This window comes from Scylla paramamosain, chromosome 47 (genome assembly GCF_035594125.1).
Source record: "Scylla paramamosain isolate STU-SP2022 chromosome 47, ASM3559412v1, whole genome shotgun sequence".
Classification (NCBI taxonomy): Eukaryota; Metazoa; Arthropoda; class Malacostraca; order Decapoda; family Portunidae; genus Scylla; species Scylla paramamosain.
In genome coordinates this window covers 1980001-1996960 of record NC_087197.1, presented here as the reverse complement: position 1 = coordinate 1996960, position 16960 = coordinate 1980001, and the positions used below count along the sequence as shown (strand labels likewise).

At 43.1% G+C, this 16960-nt stretch overlaps 1 protein-coding gene across 4 annotated transcripts; it reads left to right on the top strand.

Annotated features, from left to right (window-relative positions):
- The first annotated feature begins 3201 nt into the window (after window positions 1–3201).
- LOC135094831 (uncharacterized) lies at window positions 3202–16674 on the top strand. 4 transcript variants are annotated; one of them, XM_063995243.1, is made up of 8 exons: window positions 3202–3690; window positions 3811–5925; window positions 6255–6344; window positions 6671–6919; window positions 7393–7503; window positions 7981–7998; window positions 8422–8580; window positions 9557–16674. In XM_063995243.1, exons 2-8 carry the CDS (start codon window positions 4839–4841, stop codon window positions 9772–9774), a joined length of 1932 nt encoding a protein of 643 aa, XP_063851313.1. In that variant the 5' UTR covers window positions 3202–3690; window positions 3811–4838; the 3' UTR covers window positions 9775–16674. The 4 variants fall into 4 exon arrangements, with proteins under 4 accessions (XP_063851313.1, XP_063851315.1, XP_063851314.1 ...); XM_063995245.1 differs by lacking the exon at window positions 6255–6344 and having other exon boundaries at window positions 3202–5925; XM_063995244.1 differs by lacking the exon at window positions 7981–7998 and having other exon boundaries at window positions 3202–5925.
- Window positions 16675–16960: the final 286 nt, after the last annotated feature.

Sequence of the window (16960 nt, the reverse complement as noted above, 5' to 3'; positions counted from 1 at the left end):
AACTCACTCAGCCACCCCTTCACTCACCACCCCCGCCCCCTGTCACGCCTCCCAGCAGGCCACGCGGTCTGGGAGGTGGAGAGAGCGCATGCCTGTTCTGCCGCCTCTGAAAATGACGCAGTCCCCTCGGCAGAACCTCAACCCCTTTCTGTGTGATGTGAGGAACAGTCAAGTTTGTTTTTGTTGGTGGTGGTAGTGGGTGGTGGTGGTGGTGGTGGTGGATGGTGGACAGGGTAGGGCTTGTAAAGGGCATTCATTCATAAGAGAAGTGATTTTATTTAAGCTGATTTTTTTTATTTGTTTATTTTTATTTTATTTATTTATTTTTATCTTAGAAGTTAATTTATCATGTGGTCCTTTCTTTCTTTTTTCTTTTTCTTTTCTTTTTTTTTTTGTCAGTTTTGTTCTTTGTGTAGGTCTTCCTTAATTTTTTGTTTTTCATCTTCAAAATGACTTAAGTTCACCAAGTATGTAGTCTTTTCTATTGCTTTTTTCCCCTTTTTTTTTTCAGCCTGTACATTTGTTTGATTATTATTCTTTAGTATATTTCTTTCCCCTTTTTTCTTTTCTTTTTTTTTTTTGCAATGTGTATGTTTATATCAATTATATTTCTTCTAATATCACCTCTACACTGTATTTAATTTATCATACCTTGTCTTTTATCTCTCCTATATCTTCCTTATCTTATACTTCATGATTTTTATACTTCTACTCTTATTAATCATAGCTTGTTATCTCTATCTCTTCCTCACCTTCTTTATCTTATACTTTATTGGTGTGTATTCTGCTACTCTTCTTATTTCGCTTATAGCTTGTTGTCTTTCTCTCTCCTATACTTTCCTTATACTTTATTCTTGGTTTGTTTACTTCCTGTCTTTATATTTCAACTACAGCTTGTTTGTCTATCTCTCCTGCATTTTCCTTGTACTTTATTCTTGGTTTTTTTACTTCTACTCTTCATATTTAATTTATCATAGTTTGTTTTCTTTATCTCTCTTGTAAACTTTTCCCTCTCTCACTGAAGGCCACGTGATACTAAGTTTACTTAGCTTGTTGACGTTGTGAGGAATGTCAACAGAGAGAAAGAAGGAAAACTAGCTTGCCCTTACTAAGTTTTTCCCAGCTGCCTCCACCACGCCACCACATCATCACCACCACCACCACCACCACCACCACCACCTGCCTCACCACCTGCGCTTCCCACGTACAGTAATTGCTCCCTTCTGCCTCCCAACGCCACATTAATCATGCTAGTACACCTGTATTTGCCTTCACACACACACACACACATGTGCATATATACATAAACAGCTGCAGTATCCATTGGTGTTATTTATAAAAGGATTGGCTGTATTGTTATAAGCTGCGCATTGAGCAAAGTTAACGTAAAATACAGTAGTGCGTATTTTTTGTTTTTTGTTTTGTTTTGTTGGTGGTATTTGTATTGATGTGTTGTTGTTGTTGTTGTTGTTGTTGATGTTTTGTTCTCCTTTTTCTTCTTTTTTTTTAATTTTTTTAGCCTTGTCTTCTACTTCTTCCTCTTCTTCTTCTTCTTCTTCCTTCTTCTTCTTCTTCTTCTTCTTCTTCTTCTTCTTCTTCTTCTTCTTCTTATCTTCTTTTCGTATGAGCCAAAAATTGTGTAAAATTAAAAGTGAAGTAGTTTACACACACACACACACACACACACACACACACACACACACACACACACACACACACACACACACACACACACACTCACACACTTATTCTTAACCCACAAGTCTTCATATCTACACATCCACACAACATTATTTTCCACCATCCAAAAGATACGTAAAAGCAAAAAAAGTAAAGTAGTTCGTACATGTGTTACCTTACAATTACTTTTAATCATTACTTTTGGCATTTACACCCCTGTGCATTACTCACCCCTTAAATAGTGTTAAGGAAGAGTGATGTGACTTGTCTTTAGCTGTGTGAGTAAGTATTAGATAGAGGAAACATGCTGTGAGGTGAGTCAGTAAGTGTTAGGTGCGGGTTAGCTTGTGTAGGGCTTGGAGTTGACTGTTTAGGTGAGTCAGTAAGTGTTAGGTGTGGGTTAGCTTGTGTTTAGGTGACTCAGTAAGTGTTAGGTGTGGGTTAGCTTGTGTTTAGGTGAGTCAGTAAGTGTTAGGTGTGGGTTAGCTTGTGTTTAGGTGAGTCAGTAAGTGTTAGGTGTGGGTTAGCTTGTGTTTAGGTGAGTCAGTAAGTGTTAGGTGTGGGTAAGCTTGTGTTTTAGGTGAGTCAGTAAGTGTTAGGTGTGGGTAAGCTTGTGTTTAGGTGAGTCAGTAAGTGTTAGGTGTGGGTTAGCTTGTGTAGGGCTTGGAGTGAGTGTGTTTAGGTGAGCCAGCAAGTGTTAGATATATGTAAGCTTCTTGTATAAGTTGAAGTGACTGTATTTAGGTGACTCAGTAAGTATTGGGAGTAAGTATTAGGTGTGGGTAAGGTTGTTGTAAGGGTTGGAGTGACCGTGTTTAGAGTCTTGAGAGGAGGATGTCAGGGAGAAGGTGAAAAAAAATAATATAAAAAGCACAATGTTGATAAAATAGAATGAAGTGTAAATTTGAATGTATACTAGAGGAATGTAGTAAAATAAGAAGATGCGTGGTTATGGAGAAATGTCAACACACACACACACACACACACACACACACACACACACACACACACACACACACACACACACACACACACACACCACACACACACACACACACACACACACACACACACACACACACAGATAGTTTACACATTCCTTGGTCGTCATCTTCACAACAAAACAGATTGGAACGCACTTTTATAACACACATACACACACACACTTTTGACTCCTCAGACCTCATCCCAACCTTACCCCCAACCTAACCTAACCTCTCCCCTGCAGTCCCTCGGGGTCAGTGAGCAGCAGCGGCAGCAGTCTATCCAGCATGACCAGCCCACCGCCACCAAACAACAACAACAACACCAAACTACCGGGGTCCCCGTCCCTCCGCCTCGCTAGATCTTCTCTCGGATCTCAGCCAGTCCACCCGGGTCCGCCCTGCCTCCCGGGGACCCCTTTGCCTCCCCCACGGCCAAGCAGGCCCCCCTCTTCCGGCCCCACTGCTGCCACCTGTGTCTCAAGCGTCATTTGCGAACTTTGAAAATGCTAATATCATTCGTCAATTAATCCCCTCGGGTAAGGTTTTTGTGTGTGTGTGAGAGGAAAGAGGCTTGTACATACACGTTTCTCTGCCTTTCATGTACGTACTCTTACTATGAGAGAGAGAGAGAGAGAGTGGGTTGTACATATACTTTCAATGCCTTTTATGTACATTTTCCATATATTTCTTGGCTTTTATATCGTAACTCCTCACTTGTATCTCATATTTGTATTTCAACTATCACTCTTACCTGTATATTTAATCTGTATATTTAATCATCATTCTTATCTCACATATATAGAAATCTTTACTCATCTCTTTTATTCATCACTTCTTTTGCTATTTGAGGGGAGTTGTGGGTGAATTTTCTCAGCTTCCTGGGTAATGGTGGTGGTTTGGTATGGGAGGGTGAGGAGGAGAAGAGTCAGAATACCTTCCCTCTTCTCTCACGTCCCCATTCCTTCTGTCTCAGCTTCTTGGTTAATGGTGGTTCAGTAATGTAAGGGAGAGTGAGGAGGAAGAGGTCAAAATATCTATCTTCTCCTCTCCTTTCTGCCTCCCCATTGCTCCCATCACTTATAATAAAATTTCTCAGCTTCTTGGTCAATGGTTCAGTAATGTATGGGAGAGTGAGGAGGAAGAGTCAAAATATCTGTCTTCTCTCCTTTCTCCCTCCCCATTGCTCCTATCACTTATAAGCAAATGTCTCAGCTTCCTGGTCAATGGTTCAATAATGTATGGGGGAGGAGGAAGAGTCAGAATACCTTTCTTCTCCTCTTCTTTCTGCCTCCCCATTGCTTCTCTCATCAGCCGCCTCTGCAGAGTTATAGATACATGTTATAGATTAGCCTCTGCATTAGTGTTAAGGGTATTTGCTGGGTCACTGGATTGCGGGTACTGCTGATAGTTAGGCAGCTTTTGGCTTTCTCAGACTCAACTTAGTACACAGACCCTTATTCTAAAGCACTTCTGCACTGTATCTCCACTACTTAAAAAGGCTCTAATTGAAGTTACATGGGTTTTTAAAAGTATTTTTATGGTTCTAGTGACAGATTAATGAGTTTTGTACATTATTAACAGGGGAAGCACTCTTGAGAAACTGGCTAATTGTCTCTGTGGCCTTGGAAAATAGTGGTGGTGAGAGAGCACAGTGTTTCTGAATATAGAACATAGCTAGGCAAGTTGGCTTCCTTAAATTCAGCTTGGTATGTACATAGACAGGCAGCTTGGCTTTACAAACTCCCCTCCCTCCCTCTACTCCATTTCCTTGGCTTTTTATTCTCTCTCTCTCTCTCTCTCTCTCTCTCTCTCTCTCTCTCTCTCTCTCTCTCTCTCTCTCTCTCTCTCTCTCTCTCTCTCTCTCTCTCTCTCTCTCTCTCTCTCTCATGGTATCCCTGTGGAGGTGCCCCCCACCCCCGCCGCCCCCGCCAGCCCCCTCATCGTGCCCCAGCTCACCTCTTGCCCCAAAGTGGCTGGATTTATTTTTTTCCCTCAGAAGACCAGACTGAAGCTGGGTCATCCCCGCACTCCCTCTCTCCTGCTGACTCTTCCTCTCCTTCCCCACCCACTTCCCCTATTCCTATCCACCGCCCCACGCGCTCCCCGTCGCCCTACCTGGCGTGGGACGACCTGGAGGGTGACGAGGTGAACGCAGGCACGCCTCTCATCCCCATGGCAGAGACCTTCGTGCCCTGCGTCACTGGGGCAAACACCCGCGGCCGCTCCTCCACCCCCTCCACCCCAATCTTTGCCTCCGGGGTCAGCGCACAGTTTGTCTTCCCCACTAACATTGGTTGTGGTGGTGGTGGTGTGCCAGCCACAGACGCCCCCGCTACACCACACACCCCAAACACCCCCGTACCTGCCAGCTCTAACACACCCCAGGCCAGGGAAGAGTCCCCAGCCCCTGCAGCGTGTGACCCGTTGCTTGGCTCCTCCGTCTCGGCTGCCCCGTCCCCATCAGCCAGCAGGAAGGCTGTGGCGGCGGCACCACCCCTGCACCGCCAGAGTGCTACCCCGCTGGGTTCCCTGATGCGCACCAGCTCCCTGCCTGGCCTGGGCCAGAACAGCCAGGAGCTGAGGGGCAGTGGGTATGCCTCGCCACGCACCATGGCCCTCCTGTTCTCCTCCATGGGGCGGCGCGGCTCCCTCCAGCGCGGCGGGTCCTACCAGAGCCTGGGGGAGTGTGCTGACCTGGAGGAGGACCAGGACGAGGAGCACCTGCTGGATGACCTTGCACCCGGGACGGAGGAGTGCCGGGCAGAGCGTCAGGCCGAGAGCCAGGCCGAGTGCCATGACAAGGGGCTGTCCCACGTTCCCTCCTCCCCCGTGCCCATCGCTAAGAGCCTCTTCCGTCGTAACAATAGCAGTAGGACCCTTAGTAGTAGTTGCCCCACCCGCGCCTCCCCCCTCACTAACCCCCCGGCACCCCTCCACCCCCTCCCCACCACTAACACCTCGCGGGGGGTGCCGGGGTGGGGCGAGGGGGTCGGCGTCAGTGCCAGCATGACACCCACTAATGCCACTCTTGCAGGGCCCACCGCCAACTCCAGCCGGCCAACCCCCCCAGGCCCCCACCTCCCATTCTCCAGTAACCCCCTCACTCCACTCACCCCCAACACCTCTACCACCTCCTCCTCCACCCCCAACACCACCGCCAACGCCTCGCCCGCCCCCGGCAACCCCTCGCTGGATCGGTACGCAGCTCTCAAGGATCTGGACGAGGAGTTCAAGACGCAGAAGGAGAACGAGACCACCAGTGAGTGACCTTGGCATCCTAGCGTGACCTGAGCTGACCTTGTGGTGTGTGTGATCTTAGTGACATAACACCTAGAATATTTGGGAAACTCTTTAATGTATACTATCTCTTATGGTCTGTAAATCTCTATATGGAGTCTACGAATATTTTATGATGATTCTTTGTTGAGTTTTGCATTTTTCATCACTCAGGTTATACCAGCTTAGAGTTTTTCAATAGTACATGCTAATTTCCTTTTTTATACTCCAGTTTAGTGTTATATCATGTATGAATCTCCTCCAGTTGTTTGTGTCCCTTGCATCTTCCTCCGTGCCTTCCATCCTTTGCAGTTCACCACAATGCCATCCCTCCATCTCACTCTCTGCCTTCCTCTCGATCTTCTGGCTCTCTCCAGGCTCCCTTAATCAGCTCCTGGTCTGGTCTGTTATCAAACTCTGTGGGCCTTTTTTCTTTGCACTTTTCGTTGCCTTTGGCCAGTGCCCCTCTTACACAAAAAAATAAATGAGTATATGAATAAAACAAAGATTTTGTACTATTCAACAGCATGTGACTGTATATTTGCAGTGCTCCTCTTACATAAAAAGATAAAGAAAATAATCATAAATGAATTAACAAAACCAAATAAAATAATAAATAAATAAATCAATGAATACAACCATCTCAGTAATATCTGGCAACACACAACTTCATATACATATTTACATGAACACATCTCAACACACACCCTTCCCTTCCCTTCCCACAGATGGCAGTGTGAGCTGGGCTGTTTCCAATGGCGGAGGGCCCCACCACCCCCCCACCTCCACCACCTCCGTCCCCAGCAACACCTCCTCCACCAGTGTCTTTGGGAGCTCCACCATGAATGGGGCTGTGTTTGGCTCGCCTCCCACTGGGGTGTTCGGAGGGGGGGTGAATGGTGGGGGCCCGGTCATGGGGACGCCACCTACTGGCCCGTCAGCCTGGCAGAATTTCTCGGGGCCTAACCCTTTCTCAGGTGTGTTGCTTCCCACCACCACCACCACCACTATCATGTTCTTTAGTGTTATGTTTGATGTTGTATTTGGTGACATGCTCAAAATTTCTTTCTTTTTCATATTTTTCTCCTTATTAATGTTTCTTTCCTTTTCTTTCTTTTTCCTTTCTTGTTTTTCATTCTCTTGTTTTAATGATTTTCTATTGTATTTATGTGTTTTTTCTTTTCTTTCTTATTCCTTGCCTTCCTCTCTTTCTTTTTTCTTGTCTTCCCTCTTCTCTCAACCCTCTCTTTTACCCTTTTTACCTCTACCTTTACTTCCTTCTTCATAATTCTCTTCCTTATTTCATCTCTTTCTATCCCTAATATTTTCTCTGCAGTTCCTTATATTCCCTTTATTTATCATTACCCTTCCTACTTCTATCCCTGCTCACCCTCTACTCACCCTCACTCACCCTCCACTTACTTGTGACTCTCTTCTCTTTCCCCTTCAGGAGTAAACAGTGGAGGTGCTTGGGTGAATGGGATGGCTCAGATGACCAATCCTGGACCCACCCACACCCAGCAAGGTTTTGGGACTATGGTGCAGCCGAACCCATTTGGAAGTAAGTTGAGGGATGGGTGATGGGTGAAAGAATGAGGAGAAGGGCAGGACGGGGATGGTAGGCTGGTGTGGATTAGAAGAGGGATGGATGAGAGAAAGAGTGTGATGGTATTCTGGGTGTAGATGAAGGAGAGGAAATGTAGTACTTGAAATAAAGATGGGAGAGAAAAAGAAGCAGAGAAGTTTGTGATTAATTGCCAAGAGAGAGAGAGAGAGAGAGAGAGAGAGAGTTGATTGACTGACTGACTGACATTGCTAATTAGAAGGATGTGAAAGAAAATGAGGGAAATAAATACATAGTTAATTGCCGAGAGAGAGAGAGAGAGAGAGAGTTAATTGACTGACTGACTGATGTATTGCTAATTGAGCCCTATAAGAAAAAGACACAGAGAAAGAGAGAGAGAGAGAAACACATAAGTAATTTAATTTTTCAAGGCAAGAGTAACTAATAAAATTTTTCTTCCACACACTGGTGCAGCTCTCTATGGAATGTGGGGTAAGTGGAAGCCCTCATGCTGCATTTTGTGTGTCCAGGGCTTCCTTTTTAATAATCCTCGTTATGTGTGGGTTCTGCTGTGTGTGTGTGTGTGTGTGTGTGTGTGTGTGTGTGTGTGTGTGTGTGTGTGTGTGTGTGTGTGTGTGTGTTTTCATTGACAATATGTGGTTTATGTTTCTCCTGTGGATTAGTAATTGTGGGTTAGAGAGAGAGAGAGAGAGAGAGAGAGAGAGAGAGAGAGAGAGAGAGAGAGAGAGAGAGAGAGAGAGAGAGAGAGAGAGAGAGAGAGAACCTTCACACAAACTAAAACATGAAAAACATAAATAAATAAAAATCGCACACAAAAAAATCTTCTTTAAAAAAAGAAAAAGAAAAGAAAAGAAAAAAAACAAAACTAATCTAACCAAACCTTTCTCTTTTCAGCCCCAGACCCAAATTTCAACCAGTTTGGGGGCGGGGCAGCTCTGAACGGGGCGGGGAGCGGGTGCAGGGGCTGGTGGAGGCTGGGCAAACTTCTCCCACCCACAGCAGCCTTCAAAAATGGCCTGGACTGCTGCCAATGGAACTCAAAATCCCTTCATGGTAAGTGGGAGAGAGAGAGAGAGAGAGAAGGGATGGTTTGTGTGTTAATCCTGTCACTGCAACACCAAACAGTTAGCAGCATCAGAAGCAATGCATGAAGTCTTTACAAGGACCTACAAGAAAGTTAGCGATGAAAAAGAATACATTTTGCAATTTCTTCCTTGTTTGAAGATTGGATGTGGCTGTGGAACAAGTCAAGGTGTCTCAGAGTGATTGGTGATGATTGGTGATTAGGGAAAGGTGTATCCAGTGGCAGTTAAAAGGTTAATACAAATGTTCACTAGGCCATTTGAGGAGAGATGGTCAAGGGGAAGACAGAGAGTGAATTGGAGGGATGCAACTGTGTTAGAAATGCAAAGAATGAGAGGCACAGAAGAAGATGCAAGGGACACAAACAACTGGAGGAGACTTGTACATGGCACCAACCCCTCACTGTGGGGAAACAGCCAAAGGAAAAGAAGAAAAAGATGATTAGCAAAGAATGAGAGGCACAGAGGAAGCTGCAAAGGACACAGACACCTGGAGGAGACTCATACATGGTGCCAGCCCCTCACTCACTCTGGGGAAACGGCCAAAGATGATGATGATCTGTCAAACCAGTTGGAATATGACAGAAAGTACAGGAGATGAAAGGCTTCTGTGGCACCAATCCTTCACTCACTGGGGAAACTGCCAAAGATGATGATGATGATTTGTCAGACCAACTTGAATATGAGAAAGTACAAGAGATGAAAGGCCTCTACATGTTCCCATCCCTTTGAGTAAGCATGATAACACAGTACAAGCAAGGAGAGAAAGAGAGAGAGAGAGAGGGAGAGATTAAATGATTGACTGATTGATTTAAAACACCACAATAGAAAAGTCATGTAAATCTGACAGTTTTATGGAGCTTCCCTTATTTTCATGGTTTTATGAAGGACATGTGAAGTTTTTGTGGTGACCTGATGTGACCCAACATTGCTCTCTCTTGTTCCAGGCTGCTGCCCCTCAGATGCCTTCCAGTGGGTCATCTTACAATCCCTTTCTCTGAGTGGTCATCTTCTAGGGACAGCCTCCTCCTCCTCCTCCTCCTCCTCCTCCTCCTCCTCCTCCTCCTCCTCCTCCTCCTCCTCCTCCTCCTCCTCCTTGTCTTCATTGCTCAGTATCCCTTTGCTCTCATTTCTCTCTCTCTCTATCTCTCTCGCTCTCTTGTAATTCACACAAAAGACAAGCATTTTATTTCTTTCTGGTCTGTCTGCCTACCTGCCTGTCTGTCCATCTGTCCGTCTGTCTGTCTGTCTGTCCGAAAGTTCCATTGTACCTTAGAGCTAATAATAATGTTAATCTGATTCACTAATAGGAGATAAGTATGCTGAGTGAGTGGTACCAGCAGACGTCAATCACGTAACACCAATACAAACAGGAATTGAAAGGCGGCTAAATCCTCTTCTGTTCTACACATGAGATTGACACTTGCTCACTCACACACATTCGAGGTTTGGGAAGGCATGGGAAGATGTGCGTTTATGTGTGTGTGTGTGTGTGTGTGTGTGTGTGTGTGTGTGTGTGTGTGTGTGTGTGTAGCAGGGAGTTGTCACATACAAGTCTCTTGTGTGTGTGCATGTGTGTGTGTTTGGCAGGGGTGCTATGTGGTGGTACTGCTGGTGTACATAGGTTTAGGTGTATGTGAGTGAAGGATACACACACACACACACACACACACACACACACACACACACACACACACACACACACACACACACACACACACACACAGACAGGGACATGTCAGCCTTGCAACTAGTGCTTTAGAAAGTTTGTGCATATCTACACACACACACATGCACGCACACACACAGACACACACATGACAATAAAAAGTCAAGATATGATAATCAAAATATACGTACAGGTCCTGTAATATGTGTTTGTGTGTGTATGTGTGTGTATGTGTGTGTACAAGCAAGTGCACATGGAAGGAGGAGAGCATACAGTGGTGCTTAACTTGTGTGAACGCGTACATGTAAGGCTCTCTTTAGTGTGTGTGTGCGTGTGTGTTTGTTGTTTCTCTAATGGTGTACATGGGCTGGGAAGAAAATAATTTACGTAATCTCGATTTATTTAATCATTTTTTTTTTAGTATTTTTGCAAGAATACAGAAGAATACAAATGAAAGACTCTAATTTCACAGTATTTATTTATCTATTTTTATTTTTCTTCTCTCTCTTAAGAATACAAAAGCCTTTCTGATCTGGCCACTCGTTACCATCACCATATTCCAGTCATTGCCGTCATTATTACCATTACCATTATTTCCTTACTGCGATCATTTGCCGGTCATTGGCGTACGTGAAAGCAGAACACGTTAACATTTATTCCGAGTGACTAAGAGAGACACCACTGTTGAGTCTGAGAGCTGTAGTGCGTGTAGAAATCGTGTATTTTTATTTGCATACGTAATTTGAGGCTACAGATTTATGAGGGGAAGAAAAGGGTACAAGAGTTAATAATGAATAGGGAAACTCATATACCTGTATGCTAATGTAGTGTACCTGTGTGCTGTACATGTGGGAAAGAACATGTATTTTTATTTGCGTACGTAACTGGACTACAGATTTATGTGGGAAAAAAAGGGTACAAGACTTAAGAATGAACAGGGAAACTTGTATACTTGTATGCTAACGTAGTGTACTTGTGTGCTGTGCTTGTGGGAAAGAACACCTATTTTTATTTGCATACATAATTTGAGGCTACAGATTTACGTGGGAAAAAAGGGTACAGGTCTTAATAATGAATAGGGAAACTCATAGACTTGTATGCTAACGTAGTGTACTTGTGTGCTGTTCTTGTGGAAAAGAACACGTATTTTCATTTGCAGACATGATCCACAAATTTACGTGAAAAAAAAAAAAATGGCACAAGACTTAATAATGAAAAGGAAAACAACCCTTTCACAGCAACAGGCAGCAGGTGACAGCACTAGAGGCACCGTATAAAACATTAACAAAAGGCCTGTATGCAAGGGAAAGCTGTCAAAGGAATAGATTTTCCAACATATTGCCCGTAAAATATTTAGAAGTAGCTGTAGATGAAAGAAATGTCCCCTTGTGGTTTGTCTTGAAGTAACCATGTGTCAGATGCTAGTGAAATGGTTCTGTATCTTTTTTTTTTTCCTGTATGTAATTTTTTTAACCACAAATTAGGGAAAGTTTGGAAAAAAAAAGTGCATGAGTTAGGGTTATGTAGAAGAGAAGTCGTTTCTTTATGCATGTGACTTGAGTACAGCAAAATTTAGAAGAGGATAGATGAATAAGGAAGTGAATAACATTATGTAGAATAGACCTCATGTTTCTGGAGATTTTTTACTGTAGCAAATTCAGAAAACTTTAAAACAAGGATGGATGAACAAGGAGTAAATGACACATAGAAGAGAGATTTGTAAAAGTGCAACAAATTTACGAAAGGAGAAAAGGAGAAACGAATTAGGAGCGAATAACACGTAGTAGAAAACTCAGGTAAATTTTACGTACGAGATTCTTAAAAGAGTAACGAACTGAAGAGGGTTGAAGAGGAGAAAATAAATAGGAAAACATGATGCCATTTCTTTGAGAGTAACATTTTTGAAGATGATGAATGTGAGAGGGAAAAAAGGAGAGATAAAACAGGATATGCAACTCCACTTTGTGTTGATTAATTATTTTGTGATATACGAAATCAGGTGCTTCAGTGTTCAGTGTCCCCACTGCATTGTTATCTTAGCCAGCCTGCACTAACACTTATCATTATTATTATTGTTATTATTATCAGTTATTTATCTTTAATTATTTCTATATATGTATTTGTCATTATTTACCATTTCTCTTCATACTTTCTCTCCTAGCCAAACTTTAAAGTCATATATTTATTTTGGTTATTATTATTGATTATATTTCTTCCCTCACTTCATCTCATTCCCTGCACCGCTCCCTCCCTCCCTCCCTGCATCTGTCTGCCTGCACCAGGCCAGCATTTCCCATGAAGGAGGGTGGCCCAGACAAGGCACCCACATGCATATATTATCACTCAATTCGCATTCTTGAGTCAGTTTATTATCATTGTTTCTCTTCACAGTTTCTCTCAGTATACGATGATGTACGTCTCAGTTATAAGGGGGTTACAAAAGATACAAGCAGTAGCACCCTGACATCCTTCCTAGACTTTAACTTCACTAAGTCACATTTTTAGAGTAGATTATTTATTCATTTTATTTATTATTGTTTACTCCACAAGTTCCATGTCATTAGTATTGTTATGGATTACACTTCCTCACTCCTGCTTTCCTGCCTGAGAAAGAGAGAGAGAGAGAACTCAAGGTGCTCTTCTGCTATCCATACATCCTCCCAACACACCACCACCTCCAAGTCACAGTAGTTAGAGCCTCAAGAGACTACATAATTTCCCCAGTGTCATTTTCAGTCAAAACGAAAGGATTGGTCATGTTTTTTCTACCCCCCCTCCCTTCCCCAACACACCACCACAGTAGCTGCAATAGATCACATGTTTCTCCTTGATGTCACCCTCTGTCAAAAGGCAATTTGTCATATTACTCATCCCTGCCGCCTCCTGACACACCACCTCTATAGCACAGTAATGAAGTATTTGTCCACAGTGTCATCCTTTATCAGAAGGTGGCATGTTTATAGTTTCTCTGAGGCTGATAGATTTTAAACACCAACACCTACATCCACACACATCTGCAAAGCTCTACACATCCATAGCATCTTTCCTCCACCCCAGACCATCCTAGCAAGCTCCAGTACATACCCTGAACCAACACCAATACCTATTCACATCTGCAGAGCTCCACAGACACAGAACCTCATCCCTTCACCCGACACACATCTGCAAAGCTCCAGACACAAACAGAACCTCATTCCTGTGTCACAGAGCACTAAAACCCAATTTGCAGGGCCTCAGATGCCCCAGAACCAGATTTCCTTGCCCCTGATTAAACCTGCAGCCCTCTCAGTGATCCTGAATATCATGTCCAGAGCCCAAACATACAGACTTGAATGCCATCTAACACCACATCTTTATCTTGATGTTTTGTTGCCCCCCCTCCATCCCACCCTTGCTCCCAAAGACAGCAAGCAAACAAGTGCCTTTATTTTAGTAGATAATGCTGCTGCTACTACCACTTCTATGACTTCTACTGTTATTTTTATCGTTGAGTTACCGTCTGAATGCGTGATTAGATGATTGTGTTTGCAAGTTTCCGATGCACCTTTCCGGCCATGCACGCACCCTCCCAGCACACGTCTGCCTCCCTTGCCGTGAGTTTGGTGGCTTATTCCTCCTTGATTCCGTCGTACTAAACCTCGCTCGCAAGCCTCTCTCGGGGATGCCTCTCGTTGCCGTCTCCACCACCAGCACCACCATCGCCCTGCCGCCCTAAACGACACTTGGTACTTTAGGGTTCGAGGGGGAATTTCCAAGTACAGTGTTAGCTTTATTTTTTTGTTTTGCACGTTTGAAACACAGAGACATTGACAAGTAATGATGTTAGTGAGTTTTTGAGGTTTATTTATGTGTTCATTCTCTTGTTGTTTTCTTTAGTTTAGTGTCTGAATGGCACAGACCTGAGGCATTACTCACACACATGTACACACACACACACACACACACACACACACACACACACACACACACACACACACACACACACACACACACACACACATACACACACACAGATAGATGCTGGTTATTTCAGTCATACATAACTTTTGCTTGTCTGTCTGTCTGTCTGTCTGTCTGTCTGTCTGTTTGCATTCCTCTTAGTCACCACTTGTTATGCTATTGGCACTTTTTTGTGATAAATACGTTGTGTGCGTGTGTCTATATGTGTGGGTGTAGATGTGTGTGTGTGTGTGTGTGTAGTGGTGGATAGGTTTCCCGCACCAGTGTATGAATGTATGTGTGTATGAGTGTTGTGTACATATTATATATATATTATATACCATAGCGTATGTGCGTGTCTGTTCGTGTGTGTGTGTACCTTTGTTGATATTTTTGATAACTCTCGCTAGTGCCGTTAGATAGACTGACATATACAAATACTATACAATATATATATTTTTATTTTCTTTGACCATTTCTGCTTTGATAATAATAATAACAACAGTTAACTATGTAGGTTTTCTCTATGCTACTATGAGTGTGTCTGTGTGTACGTGTGTGTGTGTGTGTGTGTTAGTATGTATGTGTGTTGCTCTATCTTTCTCTCTATTTCTCTTGCTATTCTTGCTGTCCCATAAGTACCTCAGTAAGCCTTGATAAAGAGAAGGGGAGGAGGAGGAAGAGGAACAAGAAGAAGAAGAAGAAGAGGACAAAGAAACAGCTTAAGAAGAAGAGGAAGAGGAGGAGGAGGAGGAGGAATCAGGCAGTAAAATAAGGATAAAGAAGAGGGCAGTTATAACGAACAAAACCAAAAATAGAGAACAAAAAGCACTGATCTATTGTCACACACTCTCTCTCTCTCTCTCTCTCTCTCTCTCTCTCTCTCTCTCTCTCTCTCTCTCTCTCTCTCTCTCTCTCTCTCTCTCTCTCTCTCTCTCTCTCTCTCTCTCTCTCTCTCTCTCTCTCTCTCTCTCTCTCTCTCTCTCTCTCTCTCTCTCTCTCTCAAGTCCATCACAAGTCTGCCAGTCAGGAGAGAGCCTTTTATTTAGTTACTCAAGTTTGAAGTTCGTAACATTTGTGTCTCATTAATTTTCTCCTCCTCCGCTGTCTTACAATTTTCAAAGCAGCCAATGTTCCTGAGTTGAGATAGAGTACTGTTATATATTTCCCTTTTATTTTTTTGAGGGCGGGTGTGTATGTATATCTATTATGTAAGGGAGAGGGAATAGCTCTGAGGGGGTTGGGTTTAGTAGCAGGAGGAGGAGGGGGGGTTAGGAAAGATTTGTGAGCTGTATAGAAGGTGATATATATATATATTTTTTTTCCTTGCTGTGTTCAGTACGTATTAGAATGACTTGTTTTTTATTATCATTGTCATTATTTTTCCTGTTTGTCATCTTCATATATTGTGTATTAGCCTTTTGTTTATGTTAGGTATTTTATTGTAGTATCATTGAGATTATTATTGTTATTATTATTATTATTATTATTATTATTATTATTATTATTATTATTATTATTATGTGTGCTCATGTTTAACAAAGTATGGTCTTTCCTGGGTTGTTAATTTTTTTTAATATTAGGTGTTTTGTTCTTAGTCATGTTTTCACTAAATCACTCACTCACACACACACACACACACACACACACACACACACACACACACACACACACACACACACACACACACACACACACACACACACACACACACACATTACAGAGAGACAAAAAATAAATAAAAAATGGATAGTCAAATTCATTAAGTCCAAGAGTGAGAAAAGGGCAATAAAAAGTGAAAGGAGTAGAAAGAGAAGGAGAAACAGAATTATGCAACTGAAGAAAATAGGTAATGGAGAATAGAATAAAGAGGAGGAGGTGTACAACTAAAAATATCAAAGTAGGAGACATATTTAGCTATTTTATTACCATTGTCGAGGGTTGTGCTCTCTGTTCAGAAGTGTTGGGGGTGATATTACACACACACACACACACACACACACACACACACACACACACACACACACACCAAAGGGGTAGGGATGAAGTTGTACATAGATTTCTTTAGCTTAAATTTAAATACTCCACTACTATAGCCAGAGCTTCCCTACACACACACACACACACACACACACACATAGGTAGACTCAGCACAGATACACATGCACACTCAGAAATACAGATACATACAAGCCCTTTTACACACACACACACATGCACACACACACACACAAAACACCATCCTGGGTTTCAGCTCCTCCTCTGGCAAACACTAGTTAAGTTATATCGCCTCATGACTTATTCATTGTGCAGTCATCTATCTCATCCTCCCCGGTCGCCTGTCACCCATCACAGCCGACTCAAGGTGTGCATCATTGTCCCCCTTACCCACCACACCAGCGGGAAGGAACCATCAGCCTAAACAATCAATAGCAACATTAAAACATTTATTTCACACTGGTGCTCTTTCTCTTCATCCTCCTCAAAGTTTAACCAGGTGACAAGCTCCCTGTGTGACTCTTGGCTTGTGTCCTGAAGGTTTAAGAAGAGGTGGGTTGGTGTGGTGAGCAGTGGTGTTATTTTAAGTGGTGCTGAGTCTGTGTGGTCAGTGGTGGTGGTATTTCAAGACAGTTTTATAGTCAGCAGTGGTGTTATTTCAAGAGGAGCTGAGTCTGTGAGGACAGCAGCTGTGGTGTTATTTCAAAAGCTTCTGAGTCCTAGAGTGGTCAGCAGCAGTGTGTTA